Here is a 14,544-nt window from a genome sequence, read left to right on the forward strand (position 1 = left end):
GACCCCATGCACATGCACACACTCCTATGCACACCTGCACGTGCATGTGCACGTAACCCCACGCACATGCACACACTCATATACACAGACACATACATGTAACCCCATGCACGCACATGTATGACCCCATGCACATGCACACACTCCTATGCACACCTACACATGCATGCACACCTATAACCCCATGCACATGCACACATGCTACCACCTTCTACGGACTCACTTACCATTGGCGGATGTTGGAGTCCATGGGCTTGGGGAAGACAGGAGGAGAAGGTTTGTTGGTGGCCTGGTTGGGTTCGAAGCCTTCAATTTCAAGAAAGAAATAGGCACTGTTGGACACAAGAGAGAACAGACTCACTTGGTGCCCAGAACCAGCCGTCTACACTGGCTCCACCCGCCTGCCGTCCACTCACAGTCTGGGCTGAGGCACTGGTCAAGCCCTCTGGGTCAGCCAGAGAAGTGGACCCAGGCCTGGGGCCTCTCTGGGCTTCCTCACAGTCTAGCTGACAGGCTGGTTCTAGCAGTCCCAGCCCAGGCAGCATGGACCTTTCCCCAATCCAGAGGCACTGCCCAGAGTCTACTAGAACCACTGGCCTGTAGGGCAGAGCCCAAATGATGTTCAGGCAGGTCTGAGTTAATGCTGTTGTGTTGACACCATCTGCTGCCATCTCCTCTGCGGGTTTGCTGGGCGGCCCGCTGGGCTCTGCTCCCACAGTCTGACGGCTCCTTTGCAATAGCACAGGTCATGCATAGGTGGCCCCACAGGGCTCTGCCCTGAGCCCCCTCCTTTTCTCCCTCACTCAGGGATCTCACGGGCTCCCATGGATTTACTGAGCACCTCTATGCTGATGATTCTCCATCTCCCTCTCTGGCCCCCGATTCTGTCTCCCATCTGCACGCCTTTCAGATATCTCGAACCAGATGTCCAGCGGACAGCTGACACAACACTTGTTATCTGTCCCCCAAACCCTCCTCACCTCCTCCCTTCCTATCTCGGTAGAGGCCACCTCCATGCTCCCACCCTGAGGCTCCCCACCTAGGAGTCAGCCTGGACTCCTCACTACCCCTCGCCCCCCAGATCCAATATGGCTCCAAGGTCTGTCCAGGTCACCTTTGAAGTATCTCTCGAATATGCCCCCTTCTCTCCTCTGACGCTGCCCCCTCCTGGTGCAGGCCCTCATCCCCTAACATCTGGATTATTGTAGTGGCTGCCGGGTGGGGAGGGGTCTGCCACATCCAAGTATCTCCCCACCCAGTCCGTCCTCCATTCTTAATTTGTTTTTCAGTTGTTTCAGTCACGTCTGACTCTCTGTGACCCCATTTGGGGCTTCCTTGGCAGAGATACTGGAGATCATTTGACGGATGAGGAAACTGAGGCAGACAGGGTGAAGTGACTTGCCCAGCATCACACAGCTAGTAAGTGTCCGAGGCCAGACTGGAGCCCGGGTCTTCCCGACTCCAGGCCTGCAGCGCCCCCGGCTGCCCCAGGTCACCTCTCTGCTGGACAAACTATGGCTCCCTATCACTTGTGGGATCAGACACAATGCCCCCTCCATCTTCCTGCTCTCCTCACAGCCGACTCCCTGCTCACACACTCGAGGGTCCTGCCAGTTCCACCTGAGTATTGCTGGTCAAGGCCGCTCACCTCGGTGGGCCTCTGCAGAGGGGTTGGACTGAGCGAGCTCCCCTGGATCTGGGACCCTGGCAGGCACAACACTACATGCAGTTGCCACATAATGAAGGCTTATTGAGTGGCGTTGTTTCTGTCCTATCTGTGAACTTCCACCTGTCCCCAGTGAGGGATGACTTCACAAGGGCCCCCCACGCCGGCAGGAGGGGAGATTCTTAGCACAAAGCCTGGCATACAGCCGGTGCTTATTCCATGCTCATTCATTCATTTTCTCAGTGAGGCGGGATGTGGGGCGTGGGGGGGGGGGGGATGGGGCAGTGGTGTTAATCAGGAGGCGCCGGCCTTCCTGGCTGGGGGCATGGGGTGAGTAGGGGGCCTGGGCCCAAGGCAGGAATGAAGACAGAGAGCAGGCTGGCCAAGCACACCCTGGAGGCTGAGGCCCTCGTCGTGAAGATGAACCCAAAAAGACAAGGTGTCCCAGCTTTACTCATCACCGGGACACATCCCCACACAGCGAGTCCCCTGGCCTGCCAGTCCTGGCCCCCTCGGCCCTGGGGACTCCCTTTGTGGGGTGAGGAGCCCCACCCTGTCCCATCTCCCTTTAGGAAGGCCAGCCTGACTCAGCTCCTGCTCCTGGCGGTGGTGACAGAGCCTGGCATGCCGGGAAGGAAGCCCAGGAGGGAGCAGGGAGCCAGGAACCCTGCCTGTGCTTCCTGGCATCCTGGCATCCTGCCACCCCCTTCCAGGAACCTGCCTGCCTCACCCACAGCACAGTGTACACACACACACACACACACACAAACACACACATGTGAGCAGATGCACACACACATGTGTGCACATGCAGCAGAATGGCTCTTGGTCCCACCGCCCGCTCTCCCCCACCCCACCCCCAGCTCCATCCTCTCTGGGGACCCTAAAGGGGGCCCAGTTCCAGAGGCAGGCCAGGCGGGGGCAGCAGCACAGCTCTCCTTCAGTCTGGTCCTCATGGCTCATGGGCTGGAGGCAGGAAGGGACCTTCCTGGGACCTTCCTGGGTCCCAGGGACCCCTGGGCTTGGGGAGCGGAGCAGGGACAAGCAAGGTCCCCAAAGCCAGAGGCAGGGCCCCCAGGGGCTCCGTTCCCATTTCTCTGGGAGTCTGAGAGGTGATGAAGAGGCAGGTGGGGGAGGGGGCTTTATCCCCACAAGAAGTGAGGAACCCGCCACAGTCGTATCACCTGGAATGTCAGAAGGAACCGGCCTTGATGCCAGGGGACCTGGGTCCAAATCCTGAGTCTGACACCACCCCTGGACCCAAAGCAGTCGACTCGCATGCCCAAGCTCATGGAGGCAATCACTAGCAGAGTCAGGATTGGAACCCAGGGCCTCCTTCTTCAAAGCCGGTGATTTTGCACTCCGTAGGCAATCATAATTCAGAGAGCTGCATGACAGTCTTGACCATCTTTTGAATTCAGCCGAATGCTTCCAGAGATGAAGGGAAGGCTGGCCATGAGGCCCTGAAGGCCAGCTGAAGCCAGATGTCCGGAGGTGGTGGTGGGCCCCTGCCCCCTGCTTTGGGGGCTTGCTCCAGAAACACAGATTGACTTAAGAAATAGGAAAGGCAGGTGGCGGGGGCGGCTGAGGCAGGTGTGAGCAGAGGACTGGCTGATGTGGGGACAAGCGATTCAAGAGGACAGAGCTGGAGACTGGTGTGCATGTGTGTGCGTGTGTGTGTGCATGGTGTGTGAGTGTGCGTGTGTGTGCATGTAGGTGTGCGAGTGCATGTGCGTGCACATGTGCGTGTGTGCAGGTGTGCGCGTGCACGTGCGCAGGTGTGTATGTGTGTGCATTGCGTATGTGTGTGCATGTGCGTGCACATGGTTGCAGGTATGTGCGAGTGCACAGGTGTGTGAGTGCGTGTGCGTGTGTGCAGGTGTATGTGTGTGCGTGTGAGTGTGCATGTGAGTGTGCAGGCGTGCAGGTGTGCGTGTGTGTATGTGCATGTTTGCAGGTGTATGTGTGTGTGCGTGTGCGCGTGTGCATGTTTGCAGGTGTGTGCGTGTGCGCAGGTGTGTGAGTGCGTGTGCGTGTGTGCAGGTGTGTGTGTGTGCGTGTGGGTGTGCAGGTGTGTGCGTGTGCGCAGGTATGTGAGTGCATGTGCGTGCGTGTGTGCGCGTGTGCGTGTGCGCACGGGCACACAGAGGGCAGATGGCAATAGGCTGAGAACGCCGAGCAGCGGAAGGCGAAGAGCGGGGCCGGCGAAGGGGAGGGAGGAGGAGGCGGAGTAGGAGGATGGCGCCGCGCTCAGAGCAGATCCGAGCATGCGCACCCATCGGTGGCTCAGGGAGCAGCGTGGAGACAAAGGTAACGGGAGTCGAAGGACTGAGGGAACTGGGAAGGGTTGCGCTAGTGGTCTACCGAGCTGCTGGCCTGTCCAGGAAAGCAATGCATCTCCTTCCTCAGTCAAGGTATGTCATATCCCAGTCGGTGGAACTGTCCAAACCTAAGACCTCACTGGGGTGAATGAATGAATGAACAAATGAAAATGCATTTATTAAGTGCCTGCTGTGCGCCAGCTAACTGGCTAGGGGCTAACTGCTAGGGGCACAAATACCCAAATCAAGGAGCTGCCTGCCCCCCAGCAGCTTCCGTGTTAATAGGGAAAGCGGTCCATGTAGGGGTGTAGATGTAAGCTAAAGGTGGAGGGGAGGAGGAAGGAGGCTTGGCAGGAAGACTCACCTTCTGCCTTCACTCTTCCCCTCTGCCCCTTGTGGCCTCCTCCCCTCCCTCTCTCCCCAGTCTTCCATAACCTTCAAGCTCACTGCCTCCGGGTTCTCTGTCCTTGGATGAACTCTGTTGTTTGTGCCTTTCCTTGAATGGAATCCAGAGGGAACTAACTGGGTTTTGTAAGCACAGGTGAGCAGATAGACAACTCATGAGCAGACTGCAGGGAAGCTCTAGCCCCTGGGCACCTGGGGCTGCTCTGGGGCATCTGGCGCATTCCGTGACACTTCTTGGGCTTTTCACATGACAAGAAACAGGAAGGAGTATGGTCTCCCCCTTTGGAATGGAAGCTCCTTGGGGTCCATTTTTTGTATCTCCAACATCACAGAGACTCCCAAACTTATTTAGCCTGCTACCCCCTTTTCAAAAAAAATTATTCAGTGACCCCCTAAAAATCTTCTTTCTTTAATCCTGTAATGATTTTTTGAAATTTGTGTCATTTCAAAAAAATATAAAATATATTTTTTTAAAATGATGCATCTTAAATTTAATAATTTATTGTTAATTTGTGGGGTTTTTTCCTACCTTGAAATTATGATGACACAATATTACATCATGTAACTATATAGCATCATATTGTAAACAAGTCATGAAACACACGTATTCCTGTTAATACATGCTGGACTTCTCAACAATGGGCAACATGCTCACCTGCCAACACTTGCTTCTTAAGACCTGTTGGCAGACTTAACCATTCATTGGTTATAACTTGAATTTTATGTGTTTATTTGAAAAATAATGTTTAAAAACAACAACAACAACAACAACAACAAAAGAAAAATAATGTAATCTGGGACAGCTAGGTGGTGCAGTGGATAGAGCACTGGCCCTGGAGTCAGGAGGACCTAAGTTCAAATCCAACCTCAGACACATAACACTTACTAGCTGTGTGACTCTGGGCAGGTCACTTAACCCCAATTGCCCTCACCAAAAAAAAAAAAAAAGAAAAGAAAGCAATTACTATGACTTTAACTCTGTTACACAATGGATGAAACATGTAGGAATGGTTTTTAAATTTTTTCTTCTCTTCTCTTCTTTCCTTATGCTTCCACTGCCCCCTTATTTTTATTCAACATCCCTCAATTGCACCTAAGGCTAGTACCACCCCACCCTGGATCATTCCAGCACCCCCAGGGAATGGTATTGCCCACTTTGGGAACCTATGGTTCTAGCACAGAGTAGGTGCTTAATAAATGCCTACTAGCCATCAAATGATTGATTCTCAAGGCTGGCTGCTCAGGCAAGGACTGCTGTCATTGATGTGGTCAGCCCTAGAGAATGAAGGGGGTAGAGAGGAGTGGGATCATTCTGGCAAGGTCAGCCTAAACCATGGGAGGCCACCTCCATGTGCTGCAAGGACAGACCTCTGCATTATTAGGAGTCTTCATCATCTCCCACAGAACTGAAATTTTGCCACCATCCGGGAGGCATTCCTTTGCCTAACAAATTGACCTATCAGGAATAGAACTTGCGGTCTCAAACTGTCCTATGAAGCAGAGTCATGCTCAAAAGTATCAGGACACTCTCTGGTATTAGGAGAATCAGGCAGAGCAAGAAGCTATTAAACTCAGTGGATCAGTGTTTGGTAAACTCAGGAACATCAGTTACATGGGAAAGAGCTGCCTGTTTGGTAAGAGCTGCTGGGAAAGCTGGAAAGAAGAAGTTAGGCGTAGACCAACATCTTCCGCCAAGTTGTTCAAAAGTAAGCTGACAATCACTGTGTGACCTGAATGTAAATGGTCACGCCATAAAGAGGTCAGAAGGGAATGAGCCCAGGCACATTTCGTGGCTACAGCTGAGTAGAAATCTTCACCAAACATGGGACGAGTCAAGCCGACAAGCATTTATGAAATACCTGCTGTGTGCTTGGCACTGTGCTATGCACTGAGGATACAAAGAAAGGCAAGAGACAGTCCCCCTCATCAAGGGACCCCCATCTAACGGGGAAGATAATGCACAAAGAATTACGTACAAACAAGGTATAGACAGAATAAATCGGGAGTAACCTCAGAGGGGACACACTAGCATTAAGGGGGAGTGGGGAAAAGGCTTCCTGTGGAAGGTGAGATTTTAGCTAAAATTGAAGGAAGCCAGGAGGCAGAGATGAGGAGAGTATTCCAGGCATGGGAGATAGCCTGAGGCAACGCCTGGAGTCTGGAGATGGAGGAACAGCCTGGAGGCTGGAGTCCCTGGATTAAAGAGTCCTACTGGGGAGGAAAGTGTAAGAAGGCTGGAAAGGGAGGAGGGGAGGAAAGGCCTTTGGCGACATGAAATGGAAAAGCTTTTGTACAAATAAAGTCAATGCAACTCGGCTAAGAAGGGAAAATAGCAACTGGGAAAATATCTCTAATAAAGGTCTGATATACAAGACTTACAGGAGCATTAGCACAAACCCAAATGAGCAAATGCCCTTCTCTAATAGATAAGCAACAACAAACTCAAAAGGTAGATATTGAACAAACAGTTCTCGGGAGAAGAATTCCAAATGAGTAACCACCCCTGGAAAGGCTGCTCCAAGCCACTAGTTAATAAGATAAACGCAAATCCTAACAAACGCGTTGTCGCCTCACACAGCCACTTGGCAAACAGGATGAAAGGTGGAAATAGGAAATGCTGGGGGAACTAGAGAAAGACAGACACATGAATAAACTGTTGTTGGAGCTGTGAGGTGGTCCAGGTATTCAGGAAAGCCACTGGAATTGTGCTTTAAAAAGGTGACTCGTGTCCCCGCTCTTGGGTTCAGAGAGCTCATCACTAGGTGTGGGCCCCAAACAATTCAAAGGCAGGAAGAAGGACCATATGTACAACCAACTATTCGTAGCGCACTTTCTGTGGTACAAAGAACCGGGGACAAAGCAGATACCCAGCAGTCAGGTGATCTTCACACAAACTGTGGCAAGTGAATATAAAGGCATGTTACTTATCTGCTAAAGGAAACAACATGCAGGAGGGATACAGAAAAACGAAGGAAGACTTCTCCAAACCGAGGAGTGAAGAAAAGTGTAATCAGTGCACAGTGACCACAGTGACAAAGGGAAAGAACCCCAAACCCAAACTAGACACCAAGTCACTAGAACTGCTGAGCCTGGCCTCGGGAAACAAGGGGGGAAATGTCCCTCCCTTCTTCGACCAGACCAGGTGTGGCTGGTTGGTTTTTCTGGGCTACATTTTTTCTGTCTTTTCTAATCTGTGTTTCAAGGGACAGCTCCCCAGGAAGGGGAGCCGGGAGGGGCGTAGTCAGACAAGAAGGTGACGTAAGAACTAAAGTTATTAATAAAAGAGTAAGGTAAGGCTCCCTTCTGTCCCTCACACTCTGGCTGTGCCCCTCAGTAACAGACACAGAGAGAGCACAACAAACAGAGAATAGGAGGATTTCTGTAACAAATTATCTTCTGTCCAGGGAAGCGGAGCCCTCACAGTTAGTCTCTAATGTCACATCCTCATGAGATGGTACCACATGCGGGAAGTCAAAATGACCCTGAGGAAAACAGAGACAGGCAAAGCGCATGGACCAGACCACAGGTGACCTCCATCTATACTAGAGGGGACGCAGTTCTGAGAACCCTGGGGACTGAGTCACAAGACATCTGGAGGAAGAGATGATGCCAAAGGCTTGGAGTAAATTCCAGACCTTGTTGTTACCCCCAAAAGCATGACAGAGAAGACCAGTGACGTTCATCCCCTTTCCCTACTTTCCCATTGCCGCCAAATGTTTGAGACGCCTCTTGGAACATCTTCCAGAGACACGCATGGCTCAACCCCGAAGGGCTTGGTGCTCTGGGATGAAACATCAAATTCGGGGGGGGGCCCTGGGGTTCCTCTTTCTGCCCGTGACAGCTTAGGGGGAAGAATGTATCAGAGCCACGTCAGAGAGTGTTGGCCTCTGAAGCAGAAAGAGCTGCCGGGTCAGATGCCAAGAGGATTGGCTCCAGCCTCTGGTCCTTCCTCACTTTCTCTGGGGCATGGGTGGCATGGAGCTCCCTCTCCACTGACTGCCCGCACACAGGCTGGCCTGGGGGACCCCAAGACCTGATCTCAAAGCCAGCCTGGCTGCCTCTTCTGCTCTGTGTCTCTTTCCTGAGCAGAGGTGACTGAATAGCTATCCTGAGTCAGGCATTTCCAGCCTTGGAGACAACTTTGTGAGCTCAATGGTCGGGAGTTCCTGGGACCCTCAGCAGGTGCTGGCCCCACTATGGGAGGTGCCCGGACATACCTGGAGGAGCAGGCTGGGTGCAGAGTCAAGACGAAGGTAAGATGCCCACTCAGCGGCCCAGCAAGACGTTTTGTGCTTTGGTGCTGAAAGCTGCAACCTTCTGGACAAGCATAACAGTAGTCACCCATTGCTGCTGCTTGGCTAAGTCCCTTGGCCAATGAATGCCTGGTAGTATCTTGTGGCCCATGCCCAATTTTGGACAGTGAGGTGGTACAGCAGGTAGAGTGCTGGGTCTGGAGTCAGGGAGACCTGAAGTCTCCAGAGTCCAAATCCAGCCTCAGACACCTCCTAGCTGTGTCATCCTTGGCAAGCCCCTCAACTCTGTTTGCCTCAGTTTCCTTATCTGTCAAATGAGCTGGAGAAGGAAATGGCAAACCCCTCCAGTGTCTCTACCGAGAAAACCCCAGTGGGGTCACGGAGAGTCAGACACGACCGAATGACAATACAAAAAGGTACCGTTCATGGGTCTATTTCTACTCCCTGCTTTGGGGAAGATCCCAGGCACAAGCCAAGTCGAACATCAAATGATTCTCCCTGGGACCGTGGGGGGAGGAGGAAAAAGAGCCTGGCCTCTCCTGAGGCCGGACTCCGCCAGGACGGAATCGAGTGCTCAGGCACCTGGGTCCAGAGCTGAAGGTGTCTCTGTGGGAGAGGACAAGCAGTCGCCGAGCCTGGGGGCATGACGTCAGAGCCGCGGAGGACGAGGCAAGGAGGGGACTCCTGTGCCTGGAATACTCTCCTCATCTCTGCCTCCTGGCTTCCTTCAATTTTAGCTAAAATCTCACCTTGCACAGGAAGCCTTTTCCCCACTCCCCCTTAATGCTAGCGTGTCCCATCTGAGGTTACTCCCGATTTATTCTGTCTATACCTCGTTTGTACGTAATTCTTTGTGCATTATCTTCCCCGTTAGATGGGGGTCCCTTGATGAGGGGGACTGTCTCTTGCCTTTCTTTGTATCCTCAGTGCATAGCACAGTGCCAAGCACACAGTAGGTATTTCATAAATGCTTGTCGGCTTGACTCGTCCCATGTTTGGTGAAGATTTCTACTCAGCTGTAGCCACGAAATGTGCCTGAGCTCATTCCCTTCTGACCTCTTTATGGCGGGACCATTTACATTCAGGTCACACAGTGATTGTCAGCTTGCTTTTGAACAACTTGGCAGAAGATGTTGGTCTAAGCCTAACTTCTTCTTTCCAGCTTTCCCGGCAGCTCTTACCAAACAGGCAGCTCTTTCCCATGTAACTGATGTTCCTGAGTTTACCAAACACTGATCCACTGAGTTTAATAGCTTCTTGCTCTGCCTGATTCTCCTAATACCAGAGAGTGTCCTGATACTTTTGAGCATGACTCTGCTTCATAGGACAGTTTGAGACCGCAAGTTCTATTCCTGATAGGTCAATTTGTTAGTCTGTGGTCAGCGCAGCCTTCCTGTCTGTTGCCTTCAGGATGGCTGGACGAACACTTGTGGACAGAGGGTAGGCAGGATGCCTGTGGGTGGGCTGAGCTGGGGAATTCCAAAGGCCCCTTTCAACTCCAAGACCTTTGGGGAAGAATCGGGGCCAGGACAGACAACTCTGTCTCCTTCAGGGATGTCGAGGTGACCCTTGGGTGGTCCAGATTTCACCCCCACTTCCCCTGGGGTCTGTGACCAGAGTGAATTAGCCATGAGAAATCAAGTTATGATTGATGGTCAAACCTGGGCCTGAGCTTGGCAAGGTCAGCAGGCACCAGGAGAAACAACCAGCCCACAGGAGGAACCCAGAGATTTCTGAGGCAGCAGGGAGTTACAGGGGGATACATCGTCACACACATGTCCCCCGAGAGCTCCAGGACCCTGGGAGACAAGATTGCGGCCCTTACCCAGAGTGCCCAGGCCCTCCTGCCAGCCCACGTGCTCCTTGGGGGCAGTTCTGAGAGCTAGGAAGTCTCTCTGTCCTCATTTTACAGAAAAGGAAACTGAGGCCCTGAGGGATAGACTCGCCTGCCTCAAGTTTTAGGTAGGAGGCAGCAGGCTTTTGACTCCACGGTCGGCCTCTCCTGCCCCCGACCTTCCTGGCCCCACTTTCCTGCTACGTCCACATGATGGTCAGTTGTCAAAGGTCCATCTGAAGTCCAGTACACTCTGGACGGCGCACCCCCCCCAGGAATATTCCACTTGGCGCTCCATCAAAGCCTGGGCTTTGGCCTATCTGCCCGTCATCATCTCCTGGGTGGGGGTCTTAGCCCAGCAAGAGACAGGGAGCTGCCTGAGGGTAAGAACCCACCCTTCCCCCTCAGCCTCGCCTGGGGCTGGGCCCTTAGGCCCTACAGGGAGCCAAGAGGAAAGTCCTACCTCTTCTTGGTGGGCGTGACCTCAGCAGGCCTCCTCTCCAGCGGGCACACAGGGGCTGCGCCAGGGGCGCTGGTTTTCTTGCCCATCAGTGGGATCATTTCCTTGGGATTCTTGCTCATGTTTCTGTAAGACCAACACATGCCCTGTTAGCAATGTGCTTTTGGAATGCTTCTGCTTTCTCTCCCATAGCAACGATGCCACAGACACGGGTGACTCCTCCAGCCTTGCCCTGGCACAGGCATGTGGCAGGAAGGAAGCCCACCCGAGGGGCTCTGGAGCTCCCCACCTTAATGGCAGCTAATGCTGAGCCCTGAGCCAGCCTCCCCTGAGAAGCGGCCACCAGCGGCCTTGGGGATCTGTCCATTTAAGAGATCACCCCAAGGACCCTGGAGGGTGAGGTAGACAGGGCTCTCCCTGGGGCAGCAGCATGGGGAAGGGTCCCCTGAGCCATTGAGCCTGAGGCTGGGCCAGGTGGGCCTTGGGATTGACCCCCACCCCACCCTGGGAAGCTGCCGTGGGGCTTGGGGGAGCAGGAGGAGGGGTGGAGGTCAGCAAAAGGCTCCTTTCCTCCTAAGGGGGCACAGGGATGGTGAGGGAAGGGGTGATTTCCTCGAACTCAGTAAGAAACAAGGGAGGCCCTTGCTGTAGAAGGGTAGATCTGGGGCAGAAAGATGGGGGAGTGACCAGATCCTGGACCCCTCCTTGGTGTGCCGGCCCGAGGTGCCTGGGACGCATGGCCCTGCCATGTGCTGCCTGAGCATCACGTGCCTGGGCTGGAGCCCACAAGAGGCCAGAGGGTGCGTGCTGGACGGGGAGGTGGGGGATGGGCTGGGAAGGTGGCCAAGACCGCCTTCAGGGAACTGAGGGTGAAGGGACAGGACAGAAGTCACGGCCTCCAGCTTGCCAAGAGTCTCAGAGGGAGTTGCCCCAGGCCAGGACAAGATCCAGCCGTGGTCGGGGCCCATGGAGGGCAGAACTTGCCAGGCAGGACCATGGGTACATATGCCCACCTCAATGCCCGCATCTCCCCGGGGAGACTCTGGGCAGCCTCCTCTCAGCAAAATAATCATGCAATCAGAGATCTCGGGAATGTCAGAGCTGGAAGGGAGGAGTCAGAGTAGGAGATAGGCCTGGAGTGGGGCAGGAGGTCCCCCAGGGCCTCCTCCAGACGGTGGGTGGCAGAGACCACCTGATTCCAGCCTGGGAGGAAGTTTTCAGTCTGGGCATGGGCTCCAGACAGAGCTGTGCTGAGCGACCCCTCCCCACTCCTGCAAGCCTTCCTTCCACATCCCCCACTGCTGGAAGGCACCCGAGGCATAAACGGATCCCAAATCCTCTCTCAGAGGGAGCTGCACAGCACAGGACCCCTCTGGACAACCCTGGGCTCCCCTGAACGTCCTTGGGAACTTTGTGCTCCATTTCTCAGGCTGACAAACAGAGGCTCCCCAGTGATGGAGCATTCCTCCCAAGGCTGCCAAGGCAGCTCTCGGGTCTGAATCCCTGGGTCCTCCCCAGCCGCTCCTGGGAGAGCAGAAGGGGCCAAAGGCTCGGTCTGGGTGACCTTGTAGGCCCATCCCAGGCAGCTATGCATGGATCTACGAGCCTCCGTCCCCCTTCCCCACAGAAGGCAGGTTCTCCAAGGTCCCTTGAGGCTAACAGGTATTCTGAGGAGGCGGCTGGGCCTGGGTGGAAGCCACAGCGCATTAGCTGCTGAGTCACCCCGACCCAATTCGGAGCTCTGACCTAATTGGCTCGGCCTGAGTCAGTGCCCAGGAAGCACCAGGTGCTAGGGAATCCTGGAAGTCATCCCGGGAAAGGCCCCTGTTTTTTCTGCTTCCTTCCCTGCCCCTGTCAGGTCCCTGGGCTATCTGGGGCTCCCCAAGCCGAGGCGGAGAGCTCAGCTCCCCATCTCTGAGACCCTGGCTGCCCAACAGCCGGGTCAGTCCCTCCCCAGGCCCTCCGAGCCTGGCCTGGCTAGCAAGCCATCAGGCATTTGACCTGAGGCAGGAATCCCCCCACCCCCAAAATGAAGCTTGGAGTCAGATTTCAACCAGGCCTTCTGCGATCTGCCCCCCTCACTCCCCTCCCAGGAGGTACATCGAGCCAAGCAAGAAGACCTCTCCTTTCCTTGGCCCCACGGACCCAACTAACCTGTTCATCTCTCCAGCTCCCTCTGGGGAGAATGCCCAGCCTTAGCAAGTGGGTACTGGAACCAGAGGGCTAGCCCAGGGCTCCCCCAAGCCCACCGAACCACTCCCGGGGCTCAGCTGGCCCTTACCGTCTGCCTGAGATGGGTGCCTGGCAGCTGGGTGGGCTGAGATGGCCCTCCTCCCTGAAGGCAGCGGCAATGGCGAGGCCTGGGCTCCTGGGGCTGGCCCACCTGGCTGGAGCTGTGTGGAAGGAGCCAGAGGTCGGGAGGCCCACATCCCGCCTGGGCCCTGGCCTCCGAGAGGCAGGTTAGGGATAAGTACGGTCCCCAGGTGCAGGGTCACGCCTCGAATGAGGCAGCAGATGGAAAAACTGGCTGGGCCACAAGAGGCTGGCAGGGGTGACGATCCCATGGCTGTGGGCCCCACCACTTCAGAGACAGGTCTGGCGTGAGGCTCTGAGTCACAGGGTGATCTTCAGCTGAAGCATCAGCACCCCGCCACCCACACAGGCAGGCGCACTCACCTGGCCCCCCAGCCACCTCGCCCACCGCCAGTGTTGGTACCTCCACGCCCACACCTGTCCCCAGGGCCACCTCCCCTGCTCCCGGGGCCAGGCTTGGGGCTCCCCGAGAGCCGAGCTGGACAGCAGCAGGGCACTCAGTGCACCCCAAGTCAGCAGCCAGTCTGCACAGGACCCAGCCTCTGGCAGAGATGCCAGTGGGATCCCTTTACAGGGCTGTTCAGGTAATCATTATGGTCAAAGAGATCTGGCTTATTGGTGGTGGCTTCCAGTCCCTCCAAGGGTCTGCCATTTTGTGTATCTGCTTTCCCAATCCCTGGAGGGCCGGCGGGCCATAGGGCCTGTGGGGGGCCTGCCTGCCTCCAGTCTATGTCCCATTCAGGCTCCACAGTGATCCTTCTGTAACCCTGTCACCCCCCACTCAACAGCCACACTGGCTCCCTGTGGCCCCCAGGAGAAAATACAAAACCCTCTGCCTGGCAACAGAGCCCTCGCCACCTGCCCCCTCCTCGCGGCCCAGGCTTGGTTCTCTGTGACCCAGTGCCCATGGTCCTGGCCTTCTGGCTCTGCCTCTAGTCTTTGTGTCTGGCCGCCTGCCCTCCCTTCTCCTCTTCCCCAGGAAGCTTTGCCCGTCCCCCCTCGTTCCAGGCTTCCCCTCCACGAACACTCCCCAATTTATTCTGTCTAGCTTCTGGAGCTATTGGGAGACCCCAAGGAGTTCATGAAAGGCAAAGCCTGGAGTTAGGGATGTCTAGTGAGGCCCTGGGGAAGTCCCCTTGCCGACGGGACATGGGATCAATCCTGATCCATTTTACAGATGAGGGTAGCTGAGGCTCAGGGAAGGAAAGTCTGAGACCTAGCTGGGTAAAACAATTTGTGAGTTCAAATGTCAGAACTCGAACCCAGGTCTTTGGACTCGGCTCATGATTGTG

At 54.9% G+C, this 14,544-nt stretch overlaps 1 protein-coding gene across 1 annotated transcript; it reads right to left on the bottom strand.

Moving 5' to 3' along the window:
• Positions 1–233: 233 nt before the first annotated feature.
• LOC114034037 (transient receptor potential cation channel subfamily V member 3-like) lies at positions 234–13,509 on the bottom strand. The gene is made up of 4 exons (XM_027849659.1): positions 13,221–13,509; positions 10,943–11,065; positions 8,610–8,709; positions 234–332 (listed from the first exon to the last, which is right to left on the bottom strand). The coding sequence occupies exons 2-4, from the start codon at positions 11,059–11,061 to the stop codon at positions 315–317; spliced, it is 237 nt and encodes a 78-aa protein (XP_027705460.1). The 5' UTR covers positions 11,062–11,065; positions 13,221–13,509; the 3' UTR covers positions 234–314.
• Positions 13,510–14,544: the final 1,035 nt, after the last annotated feature.

Source organism: Vombatus ursinus, unplaced genomic scaffold (genome assembly GCF_900497805.2).
Source record: "Vombatus ursinus unplaced genomic scaffold, bare-nosed wombat genome assembly UNPS02007837.1, whole genome shotgun sequence".
NCBI lineage: Eukaryota > Metazoa > Chordata > Mammalia > Diprotodontia > Vombatidae > Vombatus > Vombatus ursinus.

Bases quoted from the DNA above. Each gene is read 5' to 3' on its own strand.
- LOC114034037 (XM_027849659.1), bottom strand. From the start codon at position 11,061: ATGAGCAAGAATCCCAAGGAAATGATCCCACTGATGGGCAAGAAAACC. The intron at 8,710-10,942 runs GTAGGACTTTCC...ATGCTTGTCCAG, and splicing joins GTCACGCCCACCAAGAAGAG to AAGGTTGCAGCTTTCAGCAC.